The sequence below is a fragment of the Gallinula chloropus genome (assembly GCF_964237585.1).
Source record: "Gallinula chloropus genome assembly, chromosome: 4".
NCBI classification, from domain to species: domain Eukaryota; kingdom Metazoa; phylum Chordata; class Aves; order Gruiformes; family Rallidae; genus Gallinula; species Gallinula chloropus.
Window position 1 is genome coordinate 74,862,028 of NC_140088.1, and position 25,755 is coordinate 74,887,782.

Genomic DNA, 25,755 nt, shown 5'->3' on the forward strand with positions numbered 1-25,755 from the left:
AACACAGACTCAGGAGGGCAGGAGACAGAGACCCTGGGCTCTTGCTGTTTTGAGCTAGTGCTGCTCTATGAGCACACTCTGCTTAACAGTCTTTCAGCTTCCCTTGACTTAATCAGATGATCAGCCCTCCAGAGCATGGGTTGTCCCTGGCTACTTTTTGCTGGAACCTGGCATGGTGAGATGTTGATCTGTAGAGAGGCAGACCCTGCAGTATACCTAGTTTATGCCCTATCTAGAAAGCCAGATGATCCTCCATCACATCAGAAAAGACCATCCCCGTCCTTGAGCTGACAATGGCACACCTGCCCTGTGCTAGGACACATGACAGATTTTGGTCTGCAGCCTTGTGTGCTGGATGGTGTTTGTCAGCTAACATCACTTCCACACCTGACAGATTCTGGGCTCCAGACCTCACAGGTGTGAGATTAGAAGGTGTGAGAAAGCAATTTCAGATATTTTTAGAGGTTTCGAAAGCACCCACACCAACGCCTCCCCCCATCTCCTGTATACAAGTCCACAGTGGTTGCACAGATTGTAAGGAAAGACACATGTAGACTATGGGAGATGTGCTATTCTAGTGGATGTTGCATGGAATGGTTTAAGTGTTGTGAGTACAGATAAAACATTTTTCTTTCCTCTTTGAATTGGGAAAGATGAGATGGCTTCTTCTATTGTTCCCTGTAGCCGGAAAGAAAAGGGACCCAGCTGGCTTCAGGAACTCCAAGGGCAATGTCCCTCTCCGGGGCCAGTACTGTTCAACGTGTTTTGGGTGCAACACAGATCTTAGTGATGTCAGGGAGGGGTCAAGGGTATGTCCTTGGTTTCAAGGAGTCCAGCCCCTGATTTGGGTAGAGTTGGCATCACTTAGTAGGTGCATCAGAGAGACAACTCAGGGTTCAAGCAGAGGTTCACTTGGAGCAGCATCTGCAAATACAGACTTTTCCAGTGCCCAGTAAACCCCTCTGTAACTGTGGGAAAGAACACACTATCATTGAAACACCAAGAAAAAAACTAGGGAAAAATCTGAACTTTACATACTATTTAGTGCAGGTATTGTTAAGCTTTAGATCATTGAAATCTGTATTGAGCTTGCTGCCTGTTCATATTACTCCTGGGAACAAGTCAGCTTACTCCTAAGCATTACTGGCATGTATGTAGTATATTTGTGTGGAGTGTCAAATTATATAAGAGCAAACCTTTTCTGTCTGTACTGATTTGTTGCTTTTGAGTCTTACATGAGTATTTCTCCAGACTCAATCTTCTCAGCAAAACAACTGATGTTAAAGTGCTGAGTGATCCCTCCTAGCAGGATTTCTTACTTTTCTATTTTTCATGTGCGATAATTTTCAGAATTCACTAATATCACTAATAAGTGATAATATTTAGAGAAAAGAAGACTAAGGGTGGACCTTATTAATATTTATAAATATCTCATGCATGGGATGCAGGGGGAAATGGCTGTCTCCTTTTCAGTGGTCTGTGGAGACAGGACAAGGGGCAATGGCTGCAACTTGGAGCACAGGAAGTTCCGCACCAACATGCGGAAGAACTTTTTCACAGTGAGGGTGACAGAGCCCTGGGACAGGCTACCCAGGGAGGTGGTGGAGTCTCCATCTCTGGAGATATTAAAAACCAATCTGGATGCCTATCTGTGCAATATAAGCTAGGGAGCTGCTTTGGCAGGGGGGTTGGACCCAATGATGTCTCGAGGTCCCTTCCAACCCCCATGGTTCTATGATTCTATATTGATAATATAGATTAATATCACTAATCACATTTGGAAGAAGTGGGGCTACAGGTTAAAGATGGTACCAAGGTCCAAACAAAGCTCAGTAAGTCAATTAATGTTTAAGTGTATGAGTTCTAACTAATGCAACAAAAGAGGAAATTGGATTGCCCAGCAAACCCCACAGAAACCTTTAGGTGGGAAGAGACAGACAAGCTTCTGCAGAGCAGAACTGTTGGGTTCCTGTGTAACTGCCAAGGATGCTACATCAGGAAACCACTGTGTTCTGGTTAGACTGAGTGAAGCTGGAGTGCACCGGGTGATGAGTGCCCAACCAGCAAAAATGGTGTCATGGCAGTCTCTCTACCTCAGTGCAAAGAAATTCTGCTGCTCCTTGAGGTTTTGCTACATCTCACCACCACCTCTTACTGGCATTAGCCTATACTCTTCAGGTGGTGCTGAAAGTCTCCAGAAAGGGTGGTTTTCTGTATTCTGCCAACTGCAGTAATGAGGTCTCTCACTAGACCCAAGGCAGAACCCTATGGTTAAGACATAGTTCAGTTCACTTTTCAGTTCCTGTGCTTAAATGAATAATATAAAATATTAAATCACTGTCAACTGCAATGGGGTGGTCTTGTTAAGAGCAGACCTGGTTTTGCCACCTTGATATCAAGCTCAACATATTACTTCCTGAAGTGTTCCATTGCCTTTCCTTGTAAATGCAAAGTATTCTTATTCTTTCACTCAAGTAAATTCTGTATTTCTCAGACACTTTCTACGAAGTTAAAAATTAAAAAATCAATATGGATAATAAAATAGAGCCCCAAACCCCTCCAGACAGCTATTTAACACTGTGACATCTGAATTGCTTCAGTATGCATGAACAACAGCACATGGAAAGGACAGAACCTCCCACCTTTGCTACTGGCCCACCAGGAAAACCATTTCATGTCCCTAAGAGCCAGGCTCCAGCTTGCCTATACCTAACTTTAAACCTAACCCTTCAAATTGTCCCACAGGAACAGTTGTTGCCCCAAGCAAGACCAGCAGCTTTCTCTCTTGACACTTGGGATTTTAAACTTCCGTTGGCTAATCACAGGTGGGTCAGGGTAATGTGTGAATGGAGTGTGGACAATCCTTTATAACATCAACATGTGAAAGCATATTTGCTGCTTTGCTTCATTATTGTCTAATGATCTTGCAGACAAATTGAATCATCTCCTTATTAAGGAGGGAGAGGGGATCTCAGAGTGAAGAAGAAAGGTTAATCTGTATGCATTTTGGTTTCTTTTGCAGGTACCTCCATCATCTACCCTTCTTGATGTGAAGCACAAGTTTCACAAAGCATGTAAGTACTATGGCTTGCAGGCTGGAGGCATGGTTACAGGCCTTTCAGCTTGGAGAAACTGTCAGATTTATTTTTTATGAAATCTTGCATGAAAGTTGAGACTGGCTTGACAGCCCCAGTGCTAAGTAACAGCAGTGTTTGAACTAAGGTTCTACTGATGCTATTGCAGATGTGAGAGGCTGGAAGGAGATGACTGCATAATTTATCACTGGCAGCCCATGAGGGGCGATTCTTTTCTGTCCTCTTTTTAACATTACACTCTGTCAGTTCAAGACCAGAGCTGCATTTGCCCTCACAGTGTAATATTAGATAAGCTTCAGTAGCATTAGAGTGCTTCAAGCTGGCCATGAACAGACCATATAGACCAAATAACTACTGTGTTGGGGAACTTGAGTGCAGAGCGATGGAATGACTTACCTGGGATTGTGCAGGCAGTCTGACTTTAAACTGACTCAGCCTTCCTTAAAAGTCAGGGGCAACCTCCCTCTCTTCTAGTACTGTTTTTTTTTGTTTTTCATGTCCATGAGGAGGGGAGAAAATAGTGGGGAAGAGGGTAATTTTTGCACATACAGACTGTAGATCCAAACCCTGTACATGGGAAGAGATGAGAGAAATCATACTTGAAAATCCCCCTTTTTTTTTTTTTGTTTTTTCCTGAAGTTTTGCTGGTTTCTTCCTTTCTTCCTCCTCTTAAGCACGTGCTTCCAGCCCTTATCATTGGGCTGGAAAGGTGGGAAAAGAGCAACAAAAGTACCCAAGTGCCAATGTTTGATGGCATCTACCCTTATCCACTGAATTGCTGGTTAGGATTTTAGGGATTGGGGCCAAATGTACATGAAACCTACAGGATGTGTATGTGTGTATAGTGTGCCTTGAGTTCTGAAATGCTAAAATACTGCTGTATTTGTGTTTGTAGAGGCCCTAATTGTGCCTCCCTTGCTCCTAGACTGAGAAATGTTTCTTTCCTTATTTTCTTGCCTGTGTGAAGTAAAGTGCTACTTGTGGTGAGGACTGGTAACCTTGAGTGTCACCCACATTTGAGATGTTCAGGTCTATCTGAGGCCTATTAACTTGAACTGGACTTCCTACAACCTCAAAGGTATTTAGTTGAGTAGAAAAAGGTGCAACGAGAATTGAGGGTTGGAAGTGAAGACCAGAGAAACTTAAGAAATGAGGTATTTGGTTCCAAGAGGCAGGATGGTTTACTGTTGGAGTAAGCATCTTAGATGATGGTTTTCATTATTTTAAATAAAACAAAAGGGTTTATTCAGCTAAAGGCTAGACACATTTTGGAAAAAAAAAAAAGCTTTAGTCAGACAGTAATAACAGAGTTTGGAGTAAGTAGAAGAAATATTATGTTTTCCTTCTGTTCTTAGAATCTTACAAAATGCTACAGCTGAAAGCTTCTGTGCTTGCACAAATGTTCAATTGATGAAACAAAGGGCTGTTGACCTGACTGGTCTAAAACACCCTGTAAGGGCTTGTAAAAATGTAAAGTGGGTAAAACCCCTCAGTGGAATATGAAAAGACGAAGTGCGTATGTTTTAGTATTTCAATGAGAGTATGTCCTCCCATCATTTTGTGATGTGCAGTGCATTTTTGCCCAGACTCTCTTAATCAATGGAAACTGGATTTATATTGATGCAGCTTAAAAAAGTTGAAGATCACCGGCACAGAGGTTTATGCCAATTTAACTGTAATGAGGTTTTGAATGGATTTGGGCTAAAATAGTATAAGTTTGTGTATAAGCTGTTTTAATGGTACCTGTTTTCTTATTTAGCGGTACCTTACCCCTCAAACACTCTCAGTGATTGTAAGTATAGCTGAGAGTAAAGGAAGACAGTAAACAATACAACAAAGTGTGTTACAGATCTTGAAACAAAACCCTGGCAGTACAGTGTTTTACAGCACACAGAAGGGCTGGCATGTGCCTTCGATGCTTTTTCTGTTTTCAGCTTTTTAGTTCAATTCTCACCATTCCCGGGAGTACACTGTGTCCATGTCCTGTATCCTTTCTTCCTATTCCAGCTCATTGCTTTGATCTCTTTTTCCAGTTCAGCCTAGATGTTGTTGCCTCATGAGGTTCCTCTCCCCTCCCCCTCTCCCACTTGCAAAGAACAAACCTTCTCTTTTTTCTCTTCATATAGTTTGGAGGATGACAGCTTACAGAATAGTTTTTTTAGGTGAGAGCTGAGAAGGGGATGCCTTTGGTTAGCGTGCTATTTTGTACTAGCTCATGCATTCATTTCTGTCATTTCATGTGTGCCAGACTCACGTGTTCCTCTACAATCTCTTGCTAAAACACACTCCTACGCGCACCCCCTTACAGTCTCCCTGTCTTCATATATTCTTTGATCACCCATGCAATTAAGCTTTCTCCTCAGCTGGTATCTTGTAAGCCCTTCAGTGAGAGGAACCCCTGTGCAGGAATTTCACAAGCATCATCTCTGCCGCCGATAAGTTTTTTGCTGCCCAATTCAAGAAGGGAGGAAATAGACTGAGGTATGAATTGCAGCACAGGAGGCTGTTACTCTTTAAAATAAAAGAAACGGGATGTGAGTGATACATAATATGTTACTACTCAGTAGGTTCCAAGTCAGTCAAACAGTGATTTGGATCTGTTTTTATGCAAAAAGAAGAATATGGACCTAGAAGTTCAGGGACAAATACAGAAATATTCCTCAGTTCCCACTTCAGCAAAACCGCCTCTATGGAAACAACCCCTGCAAAGCTGAACCCCGTGCTTTCGGTCTCACTGAGTTCAGGGGGGCAATCCCAGTTTTATCAGTGGAGACTCTGGGATCTGTGAGCATTCAGTGGAGAATAACCACTTAAGACAAAGCACCATCTCCGTGGGAATTCAAAGGCTTTCTCCAGACTGAAGACAACTGTTTTGAATCTTCCCCTGTTCCCCACAGCCACCGGCCCTGGCAGGGACTGGCAGCATCAACCAGGGTCAGCACAGAGCAGCAGTTTCCCTGTTGCAGCCTTCCAGCCATCGGCTCTACGGGGGCTTTCTGTAACAGATGTTAGATCCAGGCTGTCACGCTTAATAGCAAATATCACACCTGCCCACCATGAATCTGTCTAATCCTTTTTAAACCTACTTACACTTTTGACCTCAGCAAAATCCTCTGGGAAGGAGTTCCACAATACAAGTGTGTTGCCAACAAAAACACATCTTCTGTAGTGGCATCATACAAATGTCTGCGTTTCTATGGCTTGATGTTTTCTGCCTGAAATGGAGTGGCAACTGAATGCCAGGGTGTTACAGGTGATCACACTGTACTAGCTAGGGTATGGTCGAAGAAGCCTCGATCAAATTGGTCCTAGGCACTAGGTGACTTGACTACTATTTTTCCTCTTTCCTTTAGCTAGCTGGCAGAGGTGAAAACAAGACTGTGTGTATAAGGAAGTGTATAAGGAAGCCTCTTGTCCCATTTTCTCAGTTGCTTATATGGTATCTGGCATTTTCTTTATCTGTAAAGATTATGTTTTCAGTGGAGAAAAATACTTCGTAGGCTAAACTTCACAAGTTCTTGTCCTTGGCAATAACTCTTCACCTTTAATTTATTTTTATCTTTGCAAAATGTATTGGACTGGTGGGGGAGGAAATCTTGCAGATAGAAAATGAAAAACTGTAATAATAATGCTAATTCAAGTATCACATAACTAAAATAAAATACCTCTAGAACAGGTAATATAGTGGAGTTGGTGATCATTAAATATTTTCAAGGTTACTGCACAGAAGTTGCTGAAAAAGCTCTTGAAAGAATAGGAAGAACAGAGAGGAGAGGGGGAAATAAGACCTCAGCAATAGTGTAACAAACTGATAGCTGCAACCCCCAGTACAAAGATATAGCACAACTAGAGCCATGCTTAAAAGTCAGAAGGGCAAGATTAGAAAGCCAGAAATTGCCTTCACGGTGGAAGGAGCAGGAAGGGAATGAAGGTTAGCTGAGAGGAAGTCTGGTAATGGGTGGCAGGAAAAAGGGAAGTTGAACAGAGAACTGAAAATATCATGTACAGAGTATCCCAGTCTGCAGAGGGGAATGTGGTGCTCAAGGAATAAGGAACATTACAAGCTGCCAACTATCCCAGTAAAATACTAACTACTAGTCCATCAGCTTCAAGCTTTCAGGTCCCTCCATCTAAGCTGACAGATGTTACGTGGGGCATTTAAAATAAGCAATGTCAGTGAAAGTAAATCATTAAGAAAGAAATTGTCAGTAGATGGCACTCAAGAATAAACAGCATAATTTCTGGTCACTACGAATCTTTAGAAGTCTGTTATTGCAGGCATTTCGACAGTGATGAAGAAGAACTGTCGCTGCATGGAAAACCACTGAGACAGTGCAATTCCTTCTTCACAGTGGGGACCAACCTCTCTTTTAGCATCCTCCGTACAGGCTGTAGGTCAGTGTGTTAGGGGGCATTCACCTGCCAGTTTTTACTTACTGCATGTTCCCCAGAAGCCAGAGGAGAACAGCCAGCCACCCTCTAGACCAGCTGGTCAGATTCACTGGTCTGACTCCCTGCCCAAAAGCGAGGTCAGAGGGGTGCCAGCCTTTCCAACACACCATTCCACCGAGTCTGTCAAACTCACTGATTTCCATGTGCCTTGATTAAGATCTTTATCACCTAATGCAAGGAGATAACTTACCATCTCAGAGGACAAACATCAGCAAAAGTGCCATATCACACAATTCTTTCCCAGCTGCATATTCTCCCTCCTTTCCCTTCTCAAAAAGACCATTACTGTCTCCAACTCACTTCTCCCCCTTGTTGCCTGTCAGCAGTGCTCAGCTCAGCCAGTGCTGAGCAGCTGGAAGGAGAACAGCATTTTAAAACCAATGGGTTTGCCCAAAACCCTGAAGCAGATTGGCACAACACAGAACAGCGGAAGCCAAGCTGGCCTGCTGAGGAGCCAGAAGAATCTCTCGTTGCTTAAAAATCATGAGCAAGCCTTGTGAGCAGAGTTTAAGGCATATGAGGTATGAAAGCTAATCCTTTAGCGGAGGAGGTTGTCTTTCTTTTCTCCTTTCCAAAAAGTCTGCTAAGGGTATTCACGCTCTGAATCCTCAACTTTCCTGTTTTCAATGACATCTGAGACCTAGTAGCATGATTCCAAGAGCTAGGGCTTAAGCAGTAACTCCATATTTTTCCAGGCCTGTGCAAAAACACAAGAGCTGGATGCAGAGCTGTTGCTGGAAAGGATGACTGTTCATACATGTAATTCCCTTCTAGAGGCTGGCTGTGCTGTTAAACTGCAAGGCTCGGAGAGGTGAGAAAGGATGCTGTGGAGATTAGTCATAAAGAGTGGTACCAGGGAGAACGGTGACTGCTAAGCCAGCGCCTTGCCTACCATCTCTGCGTAATCAGGACTGTCTGGTAACGGTCGTGCTGAGAACCCGCAGCTCCTCTGATTTCTCCACACTGTCTATTACAGCTGGATTCTCAGGTTGAAGAAAGTTAATGAAATCTGTCAATGTTGATGCCTGGAGAGACTCATGTGCCCGATGAACACACCTGCAGGGGACTCGGAGAAGCTGAATTATGCTATTTATGGCTCTCCCAAGCCGACTTCACAGTCTTGGCCTGTCAATCAAGCAGGAGCCCTTCATGTGTCTCACAAACTGAAGAGACCCAAATAAGCTATATCTAGGGCAAAGAACCTTCCAGAGGGATCTTTCTTGTGCCCTGTATTAGGAGATCAGGCTTTGAAAAAGCCGAAATTCTGGAAAGAGGACCATAGTCTGATCCTGCCATTAGTCACCTTGGGCTGGATGTACTCCCCAGACAGAAAAGCATCTACAAAGTCTATGGCTTTTAATAAACCTCAAACTCCTTTCTCCCCTTTTTTTCCTAAGCAGTTCATGCTAGCCCAGAGTAACAGCTCAATTGCATATGTGAATGAGATTTCAAAGGGACAGGCAGTATCCTGATGTGCAGGCTGTCTGATTCCAGAGCTCGTAGGCCCAGCATTACGTCTCCAGTGCAGATTTGCAGAGTGCATCGGTCTGCCAGTTGCATCCAACTATTGTTTTCAATAAATTCTCCCCACTCTCCATTTATAACAGCTCAATCAGAAACTAACACTGAAGGCGAATCACTGGGGATGGGCAGTTATTGCAAATGGGCACTAAGAAGTACCATGATTTCATTTGGGTAAATTGCCCATTCATCTGTGCTGACTTTGTAAATTACTAGATTAGGAGGAAACATGATATTTATTTCATCTTATATTTAGAATTTATTTTTCTTTTGTCTTAGTCACACAGCAGATAGATAGCAATAGAAGACTAGCTTATGGTGAAATTCAGCATCCCTCAAATGACACAATCCTGAACTCTTTTTACTGTTCTAAACTCAGTTTACTAGAAACTTCTTCAATTTCTTGTTACTGCCACAGCAAGGCTTGTACATACCTAAACACTTTGTTTTGCAAGGCTAAGCACAAAATGAAAAACAACTCCTGCCACAAAACTCAAACCAGTCACTACCATCTTCTTCCTCAGCTCATGATCAGAGATCTAATCGGCACGTAAAATGCTTCCTGCCTCTGCAGTGTGTGCATGTCAGAACAGAGACCAAAATCCTCACCTCCGCATGCTGCTTCAGCCACAAGGACAGCCTGTCCAGTCAGCTTCATTTCTGATCTGCGCAGGAAGAAGGATCAGGGGGATGACCTCCTCCCAACTTATTTGTGACACATCTGTCCAAATCTCTCCATACAAAATGCAGGAGCCTGTCTGCCTTTGCAGATTTGTGTAACTTTGAATTTATGGCTTAGCTGTCAAAATAATTGAAGGACACCTGGGAAAGCTGGAAATACATTCACTTCTTTTGTAATAGCCGGCCAGGAAATGAGAATGGCATCATTGACCTATGCAGTTAAAAGAAAGAAGACAAAACTGAGTTAGCCACATGATTTTCATCTTTGAAGTGATTAAAAATTTACCTTATACTGCAACCCCAAAAATCCCTTTTTTCTCCCCACATTCTTTATTGGAATGGCAGAAAACCAATTCTGGCTGATTTTCAAAGGGGACAGACAAGGCACGGAGTGCTCCAGCTGCAATCACAGCGGTGTAGCCATCAGGTAACCCTCCAGAAGGTGCCATGCACTTCACAGGCACTGTATTGCTGTGCTCACAATGCGCTCACTCAAGCGCTGACTCCTGTGTCTCTTGCTGACACTGATAGAGCACAGAACTTGCATTGGAACATCTCTACCTGGGGTGCTGCTGTCTGACTTCTTACTCCCAACTACTGGGCTTAATAATGAGTGCAAGCACCAGTCTGGGCACCTGTAGTTCACTTTTTCTGAGCATTTGAGTATTATTATAAGTTGTTCAGAAAGAAATATTAAAACAGCCTGAAAGGCATCTAATCAGACATGCCAGGAGTTTTGCTTTCTGAAACGCATGTGTGGTTACAAAGAATATTTTCATGATGTACTGAATCAGGAAACTATGGTTGAGGTATGGCTCACCCAGCCAGTTAGAAGATGTGCACATATTAACACAGGACCTTAAGCAAAAGGACCCTTTTTGGGTCAGACTTTTAGAGCATTTTGGTCTTTGACAGATAGCAATAAAAGCCAGGGGGCCAGCTGGGATTTCTGCAGTCCCCGTACACACTGAAATGAATGTGATGTTTAAGACTTAAGACTTTAAGACTTAATTCAAAACCAATGGGAGTCATACTATTGACTGGGGCGAGTTGTGTGTTAGATACTTTCTCCCATTCAAATTTCATTTTGTCATCTATAAAATAAGAATAATTAACTTGCCTTTCACCCACCTTGGGCTCTTTTGTCTGCTTTGGCTGTGATCCCATAAGAAGCATCTGGGACAAAGAGTGGCTTAAATATATGTGTAATGACCTATTGAACCAGAGGAAGGTGTCTAAAACACAAAAGCCAGGCTATCCATTAAACACTCATAGAAATGAGATGACCTTCAGGGAAAAATCAGCAATATTTAAAGCAGCAATAGAAAAAGTTAAGATCAACTCAAAATTTTTAATGGAAATTCACATTATATCTCCTTTTTTTTTTTTTTCTGGCAGCTGCTGCATCTGATGTTATTGCATTTCATTAGTAGGATTACAGATATCATTTCAGATGAGTAACACAATAAAAGAAAAGGCAGCAAATCTATTGAAATGTAGCTTGAAGCAGAACTGGCCCTCTCTACTCTCTGGGATATTGTTCCCAGCTGAGATTTACAGGCCTCTAACAATGCATCACAAATGACATCCTATGTAAACAATCAAAGAACAAATGTGAGATGCTATTTAAATGCCTCATTATTAAAATGAAATTTCATAGCTAGATTCTTTGCTGTTCTTGCCGTTGCAGTAGATTTAATTGACAGATCTAGATGAGAAACAACAATATTTGGTTATAAGAATTGCCTATTATTAATTGCAATGTGTCTTGTATTAGTGCCAGTGGCTCAACTGAGAAAAGGACAGTGAAAGGTCCTACAGAAAGAATCCAAGTCCTAGAGAATATGCAGTCTCAGGTAAAGTGAAGAATGAAAGTCTGCTGAAGGGTTAATAGAAGACACCAAAGTAGTTTTGGTTTTTAAACGGCTTCTACAAAAATTTAAACTTGGGTATCACATTTTTGTGTGAAGAACAGATAGACTTCCAGCATTAACTTGATGTTCACCACCAGATTCATATGGGCTGAATGTTTGTTTAAGGAATTTAGGATGCTAAAAGTCACAGTGGGTCTTCGTGATTGTGAAAAGAATCAATGTCCTTAATAAGACATTGTCCCCTGCTGATTATGGCAGGGTCAAGATCACTTCAGGCCTTTAAATGTGCTCTGCATCTCCATCAGGTTTTCCATAGTGCTTTTGGACACCAGAGCTAGGTAGATGGCTTTACAGAAACATCCAACAGTTTTTCTTAGAAAGAGCTGCGTGGAATGGGTCTTCATGAAATGTCCCAGGGACTTCTCATAAAATAGAGCCAACAGGCAACGGATAATATATAAGGAAGTGAATCTCCCATGCCTGAATGGGAGGAACCTACCTACATCTTGGAAAATGCTAGGAGTACATGAGAAAAAAAAATAATAAAAGGCCCACAGTGTCATCTCTACTAGACAAGTTAGAGAAGATGCAGCAGATTCACCTCATAAATTCAGACTTTCCCCCCAGGTCTTCTCTGCCTCATGGCTTCCTTGACTGTGGTTCTGCATCACCCAGAGGTCCAAGAGGAGGTGTGATGTAAGAAGTAGCTGTAATCCTGGGAGTAGGGTCAGGCGAGCAGAGAAAGAGCAAAGGAAGCTGTTCAGACCCAAATGTGAAGGATGTCACCCTGGTATGGTGACTTGTTTTGCATTTGTTTATGAGCTCTCCCTGTTATTTATTTTCCTGTTCGGGCATGGGCGGAAAGAAACACTAAGAACAATCAAAATAGGAAATCTTTCAAACAAAACTTGATGTTTGCCACTCTTTCAAGTTAATGAAAGCAATACATCAAAGACAAGAAGCTGAACAAATGATTCACAACAAAAATAACATAGTAGAGGGGAGCTCTGCCTCTTTCTAAATTGTCCCCAAATTGCAGTGATATAGAGTGTATATGCTGTTGGAAATGATCCCCCCTCCCCGAAATAACCAACGTGCAAGTTGTTTCACTGGATCTGCAGCTCCTGCACAAGCTGCTCTGATGTAAAATGTAGGCTGCCCTTGCCCACTGTCTGACTCTTATTGCTGCTACTGGATGGTAAGTGCCTTTGTGCATCCACCTCGGTGGTCCATTGTTGCCTTTAGTTATTTCCAGTTCCTCAACCATACTCTACCAACTGACATAAGATTGAAACTAACTCTGATCCCCACCAATTAATTGCAATTTTTTTAATTAAGGACCCAAACACCTCATCTCATATCAGGGGAATCAGAGGCACAGGCACCTCTGGATCCCTCAAAAAGGCTCTAGAAAGAGAAGCCAGTCTTTGAGACTATGTGGTGTTTTAGCTACGACCTTCCCTTTTAAATTATTTTCATCTCTTTTTTGAATGTTTGAAAACAAAAAACCACATAGACAAATAGATTGGGTCTCTGAAAGTGTGGTAGGCTTAACATGCTATCTAAGAGAAGAGGAGGACTTCTCTGGAATATGCTCATCTTTAAGGAAAGCAACCCATTTTTTCCCAGAGATCACCCTGGTATCCATTAGGTAAGACTGGTGGCTGCTGTACTCCCACATAGAAAGCTGACAACACTCTTTAGTTTGACCATCACCAAGGACTGTCTTATTTTACACTGAGATAACAGCATGGCAGCACATGTGTTGAAGGAACGTTTCTGATCCCTAAATAAATGATGCTGTTCTTGAGGTTTTGAAGACTTGGCATAAACTTTCCACATTGAACAGAGTAGCTGTGTGAGTCCAAACACACTGGACTCAGTGCTGTTGAGATGCCTTGATATGTCGGGAGCTTTGAGCATGGCAAAGTAAAGCCACATTTCCTGCATGATCAGAACAAGATTTACCACATAAAGACACAGGCATTTGAGCCTAGTGGAAAGGTGTTTTTTTCTGTGTATATTTTGCTTCATTTTATTTTTAGAAAAAACTTTTAATTATTTAGCATACACCTTGGAAAGTCTTAATATTTCCTCCACCTCTTCTGTTGTTGCTGCTATGATGACATATGTAGGATGTGAGTTTATGGCTGCAATCTAGACACTAGTCTGTTTTCAATGCACACTTACATTTTTACTTGTTTTGGGGGTTAATATAGCTCATGCTTTTGATTTCCCATCAAAGCGAAGAGGAGGCACAATGTTTTCCAATCAAGATTTCCAGCTTAGAAAGCTAAGTCATGTCTAGCATCAGTTAACAAGACTACATTTTTTCCTTAAGGCAGGCAAATTTAACTTCTTAGCCTGCCATCCAGAAGTTACCAACACTTCAAAGAAAATCAAGTTTATAGTCTCAATTATTCCATAAATGTGGTGAGAGAGGAAATCTGGAGGCAGGAAAAAAAGAGAATTGTGCATGGAAAATCAAGCTGAAAAAGAAGCAAGATAGTTTTTTTTCTGGGTTTGAAATATACAACCTCACTTTTTCCATAAACATCTTTGAGTTCCGAAACCAAAGTTGTGTTTCTCCAGCATTAAAGATACTTTTGAAAACTTTCGTATCTGCAGGCAGGATTAGTGGCAGGCCAGCTCAAAAAATTGTTACCAAGTGACACAGAAATAGAATGAACAGAAGGTTAAGCCAGTGATTTATTTGCTTTGAATAACATATGCTGCTCTGGTTTGAATACATAGTAATGGGAATGCATTTTTTTTTTTAACCTGTTCTGCCATTAGAGCACAAGTTCAGAGCTCACAAACAGCCTCGATGAGTTGTGGCTATAACGTTTACAAAGAAAAATCAGTAGAGGTGTTCAAAGGCCATTAAGTGTTTACTGTATAGGTTGGGATGAGACGTCGTCCCTTAAGTATGAAGATGAACATACCAAGCAGTATCACCATAATCAAGCCCCCCGTGGGCTGTGTCTGTGTAACTATGGAAATGCAGTTCGCTGACCAGTTTTAGGCATGGTACACTTCTTTCTACATGACTGCCTCCTAGTTAATGTGCGGGCAGCCTGCCTGGGCTCCTTTCCTGCTGTGAGAGAGAGCTCAGGATGATGGGTCCTATGCTTTCCATGTGGGCTAGGGCATCCTTCACAGCATGCACAGGAGGTGGCCTGGAGTCAACCATGTTTGCTGTTTATCCTCACAACATCTCTATTTGCTGGAAAGGTACTACAGCCTCATTCCGCAGCAGGGGATCTGCAGTGTGGAGGGGGAAAATTACTTGTCCTCTGTCATAGAGCTGAGATAGGAAGAGCAACTTCCCTCGCCTCGTGGCAGTGCTTCAGAGGCACTGAAGCCTCTGCTCAACCTAATTAAAGCGGTGGGACAGGGGAATTAAACCAGCCCAAACAAACTTCTCCCAGGAAGGACGTGGGAACGTGACTGAGTCTCAGGCTTGCATGCTAGTGTGTGATCTGCTGCCAAAGCTGGGCAGGTCTGTGCTGCTTATTCCTCGTCCATGGACAAACTACAATTTAGCCCTCTTGTAAACGGGGATTAATTTTCAGTGTGGTGAATTTACCAGTGAATTTATGATAAGTTAATTTGCAATAAGGAAGAAATCATTTCAGTTCAGATGTGTTCAGTTAATTGTTGATGGCATTGGTGTGGCTATTAGATACAAAAAAAGCTTTGCTCTTAGGGGTTAGCACGGGAATGCATCCTGATCTGATTAGAGGCTGGAGAGAGGTCTATCCCTGGACAGTCAAATATTGAAAGAAAATTATACTTCATTAGCACATTTTATTAGCTAATTGACTAAGGAATGCTTTTAAAGAAACATAGCTGGAACCTGGTTTAGGACCCTCCTCTGACCAGTACATGTGAGGTGGAGGCACAAATGAGCTTTGGAGCCATCTTTGCTCTATCAGCTGTGATTATTTGACCACTGGGTACTTTCTGATGCTCTAAATGTAAGTCAGCAGGGCCCCAAGCCTGCTGTAACGTGCACTAGCACTGTCCCGCATTCAGAGGGTATGCAAGCAGCACAGGGTGAAACAGCAACCTGGCAGTTCTCTGCCCCTCATGCAGACCTGTGGAGAGCTGCTACCTAAATGGGCTTAGCAGTTGTGCTGATTGCAGCAGTGTCCAAACTGGAGCTTTCTGAAGTGAGGACGCGATGACCTTTGGTATCAGTGCTCTGAAACACAGCGTATCATATACCATCTTCCCGGCAAAGCACAGTGCTCCCTGTTCTCTCAGAACCTGGCACAGGCTGAACATGAACAAAGAAGAGAAGCAACATTTTAAAACAGGCCTTTATGTCTTACTCCTTGGGTCTTCTGATACCGCAAGGATGGTCAGGTACCTGTGTTTAAGTGCTGTGCCTTGCTGCCTGTGAAACCCTGGGCTGGGTTGACTACTGTCACACCAGTAAAGGTATTTGGGCAGCTAAGGATTCAGATAGACAGCAACTGATTTCATACCCTACCAAATGTTAAGCTGCATTTTAAAAATCCCATGTTCGATTTCAGACAGCAAGATAGAGAAGAAAGGATATTTTTAGTCCCTGATATACATACTTAGTTTGTCAAATGTATGTTAACATGCAGTTTCTCATGTTTGGGTCTGTGAAGGTTTCTGTGAAGGTTTCACTGATAGAGTTTATATTTAGGAATAGAATCCTGCTTGAGTTCTCACATCCCCCTGACACCTCAGTAATTATCTTTGTTACCCTTTCCAAACTTGTAGAGATGGAAGAACCAAAGACAGATAACTGCCAGAACACAGATCCACAATTGGCATAAAGTATTCATCTGCCTTTTAATTGGGTTGGCACTTCACAGTCAGAACACAACTGCCTGCACATACGAAGTGAACTCAGTGTTGTTTTAGTGTGCGAGTCACATGACAGAGTCCTCCTTGGGTCAAAAGACTCCCCAAACCCATTATGCAGAGTCCAGCTTCACTGACCCACCTACACACCACGACTTCACAGGACGGGGCAGCGCAGTGACTGTGTGTCACGGAGGCAGCAGGGCAGCAGGAAGGCCATGTGCAGGGAGCCAGCCTGTCATGCATGCTGCTCTGGGCCATGCAGAGCCTGTGTCCCACTGCTGCAGCTGGGCACTTGCACTGGACTGCTGCACCCTTCTCAGCACCTCCTCACCTCCTAGCTCTGATTAAGGGCAGGCCCTTATGGGAACGTTGCTTCAAGCTCCAGGCTTGTCTGAATTTCTGTTTTCTTGTTTCTCTGTATTCTGCTCCATGGTTGTTATTAATGAAATAAAAGGTGAGCCTCATTCCCTTTCCCTTCCCTTGCCCACGCACATTAATTTAAATGCTAATCCACACAGAAAGATCAAAATTAATTATACTTTCTGCAGCAGGCTACATGGAAAATTGAATTGCACAGGGCTGGCTTTTCTTTTTTTCTTTATTTTTGGTAGGGGGGGAGTGGAAAGGAGAAATAATATAGCAAAAATATTAAAATAGGCATCTAAATGTTGCATGCTTGCTTGCTTTTAATTTCTGATGCTTTTCCCTTGTCTGAATTTCCACAGTTGCTTTCAGCGTCAAGCTGTTTCAGATGGAGAATTGAAAGCTTAATCTGGTAGTGACATAAATTGACCTCAAAATGACAAATAATATTCTGTTTACCACTAATAACAATTGATCTTTGCTAAGGAAAAATATGCTGACTCTTAAGAAATTTGTCCATTATTGCCCGATCAGAATATAGCTAAAGTATGAGGTTTGGTTTTTTATTTCAGGGAAAAAGAGGGGCCGGTGGGGAAGGAGTGATCTGTTCATCATCGAGTCCAGGCATTTATGTATGTTTTTTCAATGAAAATGAAATCAGGTGAATTTGTGACCCAAGGTGCAGTGCAGAGAGTCCTATGGGCTGAAATTCAATGTACTGACAGGGCTATCCTTTTTACCGGATCCTAGACAAGAAAAGCAAGTTTCTAACCCTTTTTAAGGGGAATGGTTGCAGGAAATGTATGCAATATAATGGTATAGCAACACATGTATACTCTGAAAATCCTTCTGGATCAGTTTCTGTGGCGCTTTGGTGGAGATGCTCAGGGTGACATCAACATGACTTTACGTAGGAAAAATGGATGCTCGCAAATGTTAAGGCCAACGGGAACAATCAAATGGACAGCTAACAAGGAAACATGTATCTGGACAGTTCGCCAGGTGGGGACTTACTTGCTTACTAGTCTGTGGGAAGTGCTTATTTTTGTGCCCCTTAGCACTGTTGGTCTCAGCAAAAGTTTGGAGATGGGGATTCAGCCCAGCCAACTGCTTCCTCTTCCTGTGCAAGCAATACGGTTGTACTTAGATGAATTCATGGCTGACAAAAAACCAGAAGAAATGGATGCTTACCATCAAATAGGTCCTTTTTCGAATTCCATGACACTGAGAAAGTCATTATTTGTGTCCCCAGAGCAACTAGAGGTCAAGGTGCCTTTGTAAAACACATGGCCAAAGATCCTCCCTGGAAAGCTTTCAAATCAAACTAATCAGAAGAAATACTCAAAGAAAAAAGCTGACAGAGGGATTTGTCCCAGGGTATGGAGCCATTGAAAACATCATCTATATTTCAGTACCCTGCTGAGATTTTACAGACCAGGACACGCTGGATAGCTCTTTCCATTGACTTCCCATAAAAAAACATGGCTCGAGTTCAAGACTTGCTCCCGCTTTTTATTCTGATACACCATATCAAAGCTCCTGCTACAAGAAAAACCTGGCCTAGCTGAAAGATTCCAGATCCAGCTAGTGCCTTCCAAGCCCAGCACTGTGCCCTAAAGATTTAGGGAGTGGTGGCATCACTGTACAGTGGGTAGCCTGGCCCTGTGAGCCCAGAACTGTGCCAAGCCAGTACAGCTTGGCCGGTACCTGGATGACACCTGGCTAGAGCTGGTCTCAGCACTAGTCCTGAAAAAAAACTAAAAGAAAGACCCAAATGTTTGGGCTGATATTTACTGGGCCAAAGCAGTAAAACCATCCTTTGGTCTGCAAACAAAACAGGCCTTTTGAGTGGGGCCACTTGAGGAAATGCGGGTGCCTTGCTTGCCCCAGGCTTGCTGCTGAGAGCTGCAACACCCAAAGTGGGCTGGCTGTCCAGATTGCAGTGCTCAGTTGCTGTCGTTTTTTACAGTGAAGGCAAGCACAATAAGTAATAGCTTCAGGTACGTTCTCTCTTGGTCTTGTGGCCTGGCTTAGTTTTATTGTGGTTTACTAGGTGTGCTTTGCATACTGCAATCATGCTCAGGAATCACTCGAGTGCAATGTTCTCATTATAAATCCCACAGCCTTTTCTTCCAAGTAACAGCAGAAAGCAGCCTCAAGCCATCTCAGCATCCTGTTTTCCTGCTATGAGCTCAGTGAAGCAAGGGTATGCAAACTTTGGCCCAGAAAAGGCTGTAACTGTCAGCGCGGTGATATCTCTATCTGTCCTTGTGTTCTCAGAAGTGTTCCTGAGAACACTCAAACATGCCTGCTGCAACCAAGAGGAACAACACTCATGACCATTGCTCTTTAAAAGTCACGTACACGGAACAACTGTATTTATTCAGCATTTAATAGTCAAGGAAAGACCTCAGCAAATTTTCAAATTGTGTGTCAGTGTGTCTGTCTGTCTTGATATATTAACCAAAAAACTACCATCCCCACACATACTAAGAGGTGAATCTTCCCTAGCAACCTCTTCTTCTTGCTCCATAGACATGAAAACTGCCGTCTGGTTAAGGTGATGGAATGCATTTCATCTGTGCTCAGTTCACATGAGCGAGTGCTCTTACGTTTCTCCACTAATGTGTAATGTTTTCTGATCATATGTGACTGGTACGCAGTGCTCCCCAGAATTTCCTGTATTCCTGCAAATTTAAAGGCCATGCTGCTGCTGATTGATTATAGTAATTTTGTTGTTCATATCGCCGTATTCGTACCATAGAAGATATTGCTTGTAATTATTAAGGCTATTAGAGATGCATGGGTGGTGAAATACAATGAGAAGCAAACAATTTAACTGATAATAAAATTAGCTGTTCATGGAAAGTCAATCTGCTAATTATCTCCAAACTGCGTCCGTCAGCTCTGCTTTGCATTTCTTAGGCTCCTCACTCCCCAGCAGAATTACTTTTGCAGGGCCATATTCTGATGAACACACTGAATTTCTCAGCAAGATAAGTCTTCGTTGTGTTACTCGTTTGCTCTCATGCAGTTTCATGTAACTTCATAAGCACTTCACGACAAACAGGCGTTTGATTGTGTAATCTACCACAGAACAGCCAGATCAGTAAAGAATTTTTATGGAAGGTTCTTTATGGCACTTAATGAAAATTAGACTGACCCCTTCAATTTCATACCCATTGGATAGTACCTAGTACTTAGATTTCTTAGTTGTTAAATTTTAAAAATATCTTGTGATATTTAAGTGGTGGAGCATACATTAAGGTCAATTTGAATCATGTGGATGGAGAGTACATTTGGATGCTTTTAAAAATGCATACAGGCTTTTAAAACTGTCCTCAGTTCCTGTGATTTTCAGCTGGTTTATTTAGTGAAATTCCAGTATAAATGCAGTGAAAAACTGTGTGAGCAGTGGGACCAGTAGAACCTGGTTTTCTGTGCATCTTTACACAGTAGTATTGGAAGCTGGGCATGGAACTGAAGCTGTCATTTTAGCAAGAGTTTGGGTGGTTGTTTAATAGCACCACACCTCCTTTTATATCCAGTATTAATAGGTGTTTTCATCGTTGGGTATGGTCAAGTTAAAGGTGGATGTCAGGATGTATATCACAGAATCATTAGGTTTGGAAGGGACCTCTAGAGATCATCTAGTCCATATTCTGTCAGTTTGCTTATGCTTTAATTTCTGTTCTATATACTGGCAGGTACAACACATAACGCATCCAAAATTAAATATTTTTCCTAGAAATATCATCCTGTACTGAAAAATTATGATGATTTAAAGGTAATGGCATTAAAAATATTTAACTGGTTTTAACAAAACCATGGATTTTTTTCCACAAAGTTGGAACTGATTTCTGGTAGACAAGATGGTATGAGGTAACAAATGCTTAAGACTCATCACAAATTGTTTACACTTCCAGTCTCAAGGAAGCCTCTATACATAGAAGGAGCATTGTCTGAATTATAATAGAATGAATCATAGAACAGTTTGGGCAGGAAAGGACATTCAGTTGGGGAGTGTCCATACAATCACAGAATTGGAAAATCACAGAATGGTAAGGGTTGGAAGGGACCTCTGGAGATCATCCAGTCCACGCCCCCCTGCTAAAGCAGGATCATCTGGTTGTTGCTGGTTGCACAGCATCATGTCCAGGTAGGTTTTGAATGTCTCCAGAGATGGAGACCAGGGCCTCTCTGAGTTCACTATGAGTGAAGTTTTTCCTCATATGCAGGTAGAACTTTCCGTGTTCCAGTTTCTGCCTGTTGTCCCTTGTCCTGTCACTAGGCACCACTGGGAAGGGTCTAGGTCCATCCTCGTGACATCCCCCCTTTAGATATTTATAAGTATTGATCAGATAGCCCTTCAGTCTTCCCTTCTCCAGGCTAAACAGACCCAGCTCTCTCAGCCTTTCCTCATGTGAGAGATGTGCCAGTCCCCTCATCGTCTTTGTAGCCCTCTGCTGGATTGTCCTCAGTAGCTCCTTCTCTTTCTTTAACTGGGGAGCCCAGAACTGGACACAGCACTTCAGATGTAGCCTCATCAGGGCAGAGTTGAGGGGGGAGGATAACTTCGCTTGATCTGCTGGCCATGGTCTTCTTAACACACCCAAGGACACCATTGGCCTTCGTGGCCACAAGTTCACACTGCTGGCTCATGGAGAGCTTGTTGTCCACCAGGACTCCCTGGACCTTCCTGCAGTGCTGCTTCACAGCAGGTCAACTCCAAAGCTGTACTGGTGCCTGGCGTTACTCTTCTCTAGGTGCAGGACTCTACACTTGCCCTTGTTGAATTTCATTAGGTTCCTCTCAGCCCAATTCTCTGCCTGTCCAGTCAAACATCCCTCAAGAAAAGGGTAAGTCAGGAGGGCAGAAATAATCAAATAGATGGAAAAACAGGAAGATATTTCAATATCTCTTCAAACACTCTGCAAAGAAAGGAGCCAAACCAGTTCTACACAAATGTCAAAACCCCAAGAAATGTCATGGAGGAACTACAATAGCAGCTAAATATTAGAGGATATAATATTGGCTAAATAGATCTGTTGGTTTCAACTGTGATTCCCATTCTTATTTTCTGGTCAGCTTTTTCAAGTCAGAACCAGTCTGGGATGTAAGTGGGCTGAAATGTTATTTTTACAACTTTGTTCCAAGCGTGAAATGCATAGCCAAACCCATAATCCTCATAAGGGAGCTGAACAGCTCTGCTGAGCACAAAGAATACACAGAGACTGTGACCTCCTGAGTACCATGTGGCTGAGCTCTGACGCACCATCCCAGTGTCAGAAAGTGAAAAATAACACATCTGATTTTAGACGCAACAGGAGTTACAAGTTAAACTTCAGTCACACAAGCTCTTGCACTGCCATTAATCTCTGCAGGAGGCACAGATGGAAATCATTAATAAGAATAAACTGGGAAGTAAACCCTACTGAAAAATAAAAAAAAAAAAACCCAACCCAAAACCACCCTGACACAACCCTGGAAAAGAGAAACCATCCAGCTTTAGACGGGAGGCAAGGGAGCTTTGCCAGGTGTGGGAGCATGGAGCGGCCTTTGAGTGTCGCTCGGAGCTGCGGCTGTGCTTTTAGTGAGTGCTTGTTTGCTCTGTCTGGGAGCAGGCACTCTCCACATGCACTTCTGAGCTCCTGCTGATGGCAGCGGGGCTAATCTGCCAGACAGAACTGGCTCCAGGTATCCAAGAGGGCCACCAGCTCTGTATTCTCACAGGCAGTAGCAAGAATTAATATGGGTGATAATTATTCACCGCACTTGGCTTCTTTTCACTGTTTAAAGAAAGGAGAGCTCTTTTGTAGGAATGACACGAATGTGTGCTTGTCAGAGTCAAGTTGGATTGGAATGGCTTCCTGCACTGCCAAATAGAAATCCAGAGCTGTTTTAGTGAGAGCTCTGAAGGGTCCTTGCAGAAAACAGTCACAAGAGGAAGGCAGGTAAATGATGACAAGTGTAGCCCTTGGCTGATTGCTACCAGGTGGTAACCAGGCAAATCTCTGATGCCTAGGAATGTGTGGAGTTTCCTCTCTCTGAAATAAGTCTTATCAGGCTGGGAAAGCAGACCAGCCAGACCTCTGAGACCTCCTGAGGAATAAGGTGGCATCATAAAGCAATGAGGATTTTTGCAGCACCCCGAGCAGCTAAGACTAGAGAACAGCCTTGCTAAAGTCTGCTTCCAATAAAGACTGAAGGTGGGAAACTTTCATGTTTAGACTAAAACCTACTTGCTTACAAATACAGAAGTGTTTGGAATTTGTCCCCCACTCCATTTCCATAACATTTCCACTTGACAGTTGTTAGTGGCCTCCCACCAACAGCAAGAGCTGAGAAGAAACATCCAAACAGCTAATTCCAGGTCCTTCCAGCAAAATACAGCACCCCAAGGATGATCTCTAAACCAGAGAGACACAGTAGTGTTATAACAAGGTCACTGCAGACAAGCAGCAGCAAAGGCCCCCTTCCATCTGTCTAAATCCTTGAGTACGTTTGAACATAATGGTGTACTGAGGCTAAAGGGCTGGAAATGTGGGATGATGTGCTTAAACGCACAACCTCTGTTTGCCCTTGTGAAGATTATGAGCCATATCTAAAAGTGCATTGCCACAGGATCAGGTAAATTGGCTTTTATTGAAACATACTGTAATATGGGGGGGGGGGGGGGGGGGCGGGTGCTGAAGGAAAGATTCCAATTTAACACAAGTACATTGCATTTCAGGCTCCCAAATAACTATTGATATCTGCTGTCCTGGAGCAAATCATATCTTCCTTGACAAGTCAGACAGCTGCTCTTTCTCTATCTTCCTTTTGTTATCTTTAATACCCATGGATTGTTGTGGTACCTTGAAAAAAAATGTCTGCAACTTACTTGATGGATGTCTCACCTCCTGCTATTAACCCTGGTTCATGGGTTCATCTAATACCTCTTCTTGCTTACAAAACTCAGACCAAGTGTTTTGGAAATAAGAGTGTTCTGGGTGCCACTGCACAGTGGGTGCAGCACACGCTATGTACAGCTTTCCTTCACCTCCAGCTGGTAGCTGGTGGGGTGGACAGGCTCTTCTGATCATCCTAAAATATCTTTAAGGTCAAAGCAACCTCTAGATCTCATCTGATCCAGGATCCTGCCAAGAGCAGGGCCAGCATTCAAGTCCTGCAAGACATCTCAGGGTCTACCCAGGTGCATCTCAACTTTTTGTGTCTCTACTTGCTTGATTAATCTGTGATTAAGAACTAATGCTAGCTGCACGTCCCTAGCCAGGTTTTATATTCCTAAATGGGGAAAAAACAACCCTTTTGGATGAGACTGTGGAACAAGCAGAATTTTGGAGAGGGGAAAGACTGGCACGTTTCATAGAGTTCTGGCAAACATAGTAAAAAGGTGTCTTCTCTGTGCTTCCCACTGTGTGGTCCTCCTAGCCCTCTTGTATTGTCCTGAAATTATATAGCTGAGACTGAAAGAGAAGATAGTTTTTTAATCTAACCTTTGTAGCTATCAGCTAAAAAGAGAGAGAAATTTAGATCCTTCACCATGAAATCAGCAGCCCTGCTTTGTGATTTGAACAGGTCCCCAGTGGTACCCTTCCCGTGTTGGCCTGCAGCTGGAGCGCGGTAAGTATTCGTATGATTGAATACAGCCAACTAACGTATTACTAATCGTCTAGTGGTGGCTGTTGGGGTTTTCTAATATCCAGCTCACTGCTTCTATTTAAAAAAATTAAAAGATAACCAGGTATTGACATTTTATATCTCTGCCTGTACACTGTATGTCCATCACAACAGGAATTGGATGCCTCAGAGTACTGTGAAAAGGGCTGTAATGCTCAGAAACCCAGGTCTGCCTAGGTCAGACAGACGTTGCCCAAGAAATTGCGTTCATTATGATGGTGCCACCTATTGTAAAATAGCCTGAGATTTCAAATGCTTCAGCAAAAGATATCTGTGAGGGAGACAGAGCATAACATTGGCTTTCCCATTAGTCTTGCAAGACAGAATAAAAAGTGCTCTATGAAATTGTCTGTGCGATTGCATGGTGTGTCTCTAATGGTCTAGATTAACAGAGATAGCATTGTGACAATTGCTATGCATTGCCATCCAGTGTCACGTCAGCCTAATACTTATTTTAACAAAAGAGGAGAATAGCTCTCATAGAAATGCTCTGAGTTACTAACCTGGAGAATAAGTTCTGAATCACCAAACTAAATCAGAATCCAAGCTGGGCTTACACCTTGACCATTAGCAGGGCAACCTACGTGTTATGATGAGCTTCTGAGAAGGTGCCTGTTTTACATCTCCTCTTCCCTTTTTGTCATTGCAGATGGACCCTATTTGAAGGATTCCATTAACATTCAAAGCCTTGCTGTTTCTTCCATCATTACACTGTATTTTACAGACCTGGGTCAGCAGGTCAGTTGGACCACAGTAAGTATGTCCTTGTAATGATCAACATGGTACATCTTAATGTACAATGTGTTTTAGCATCAAATTACTCCAACTTCCTCAGCCTGTCCTTCCCTAAGTCAAATGGTGTAATTACTTTATCAGCAGTCAAAACAGAATTAAATGGCTATGAGCCAAGTTATCAATGATCTAACTCTCACATCCAATTAGAAATTAGAAGGTGGACACAAAAATATTGCCTGAGTAAAAACAAAATATCAATTTTTACCAAAATTTTAACTTATCCAAGGTTTATATATGCCTGTGCAGGACCCATAGCCAAATAGATTCATTTGCAGCAAGGCTCCCCAGCTTTGAAAGAGGAAGGGTAGTAAAAAGTAAAAAATGAAATTCTGGTGATCCTGTTACTGAAGCAGGGAAATTATTGGATGGGAATGTCCTACTCTGTTCACAGGAGGAGCTGTACTGAGAGTAGCGAGGCCAAGGTTTCCAAGCAGGAGATGCCCAAC

General features: G+C 42.7%; 1 protein-coding gene across 1 annotated transcript in view; it reads left to right on the forward strand.

The window, feature by feature from the left end:
* TECRL (trans-2,3-enoyl-CoA reductase like) overlaps window positions 1-25,755 on the forward strand; it is a gene marked incomplete at its 5' end in the record, with an annotated part of 64,059 nt that overhangs the window by 12,615 nt on the left and 25,689 nt on the right. The window contains 3 exons of the mRNA XM_084262980.1: window positions 3,023-3,074; window positions 24,413-24,457; window positions 25,164-25,267. Coding sequence (XP_084119106.1) covers window positions 3,023-3,074; window positions 24,413-24,457; window positions 25,164-25,267 — 201 coding nt within the window. The remainder of the gene's footprint in view (window positions 1-3,022; window positions 3,075-24,412; window positions 24,458-25,163; window positions 25,268-25,755) is intronic.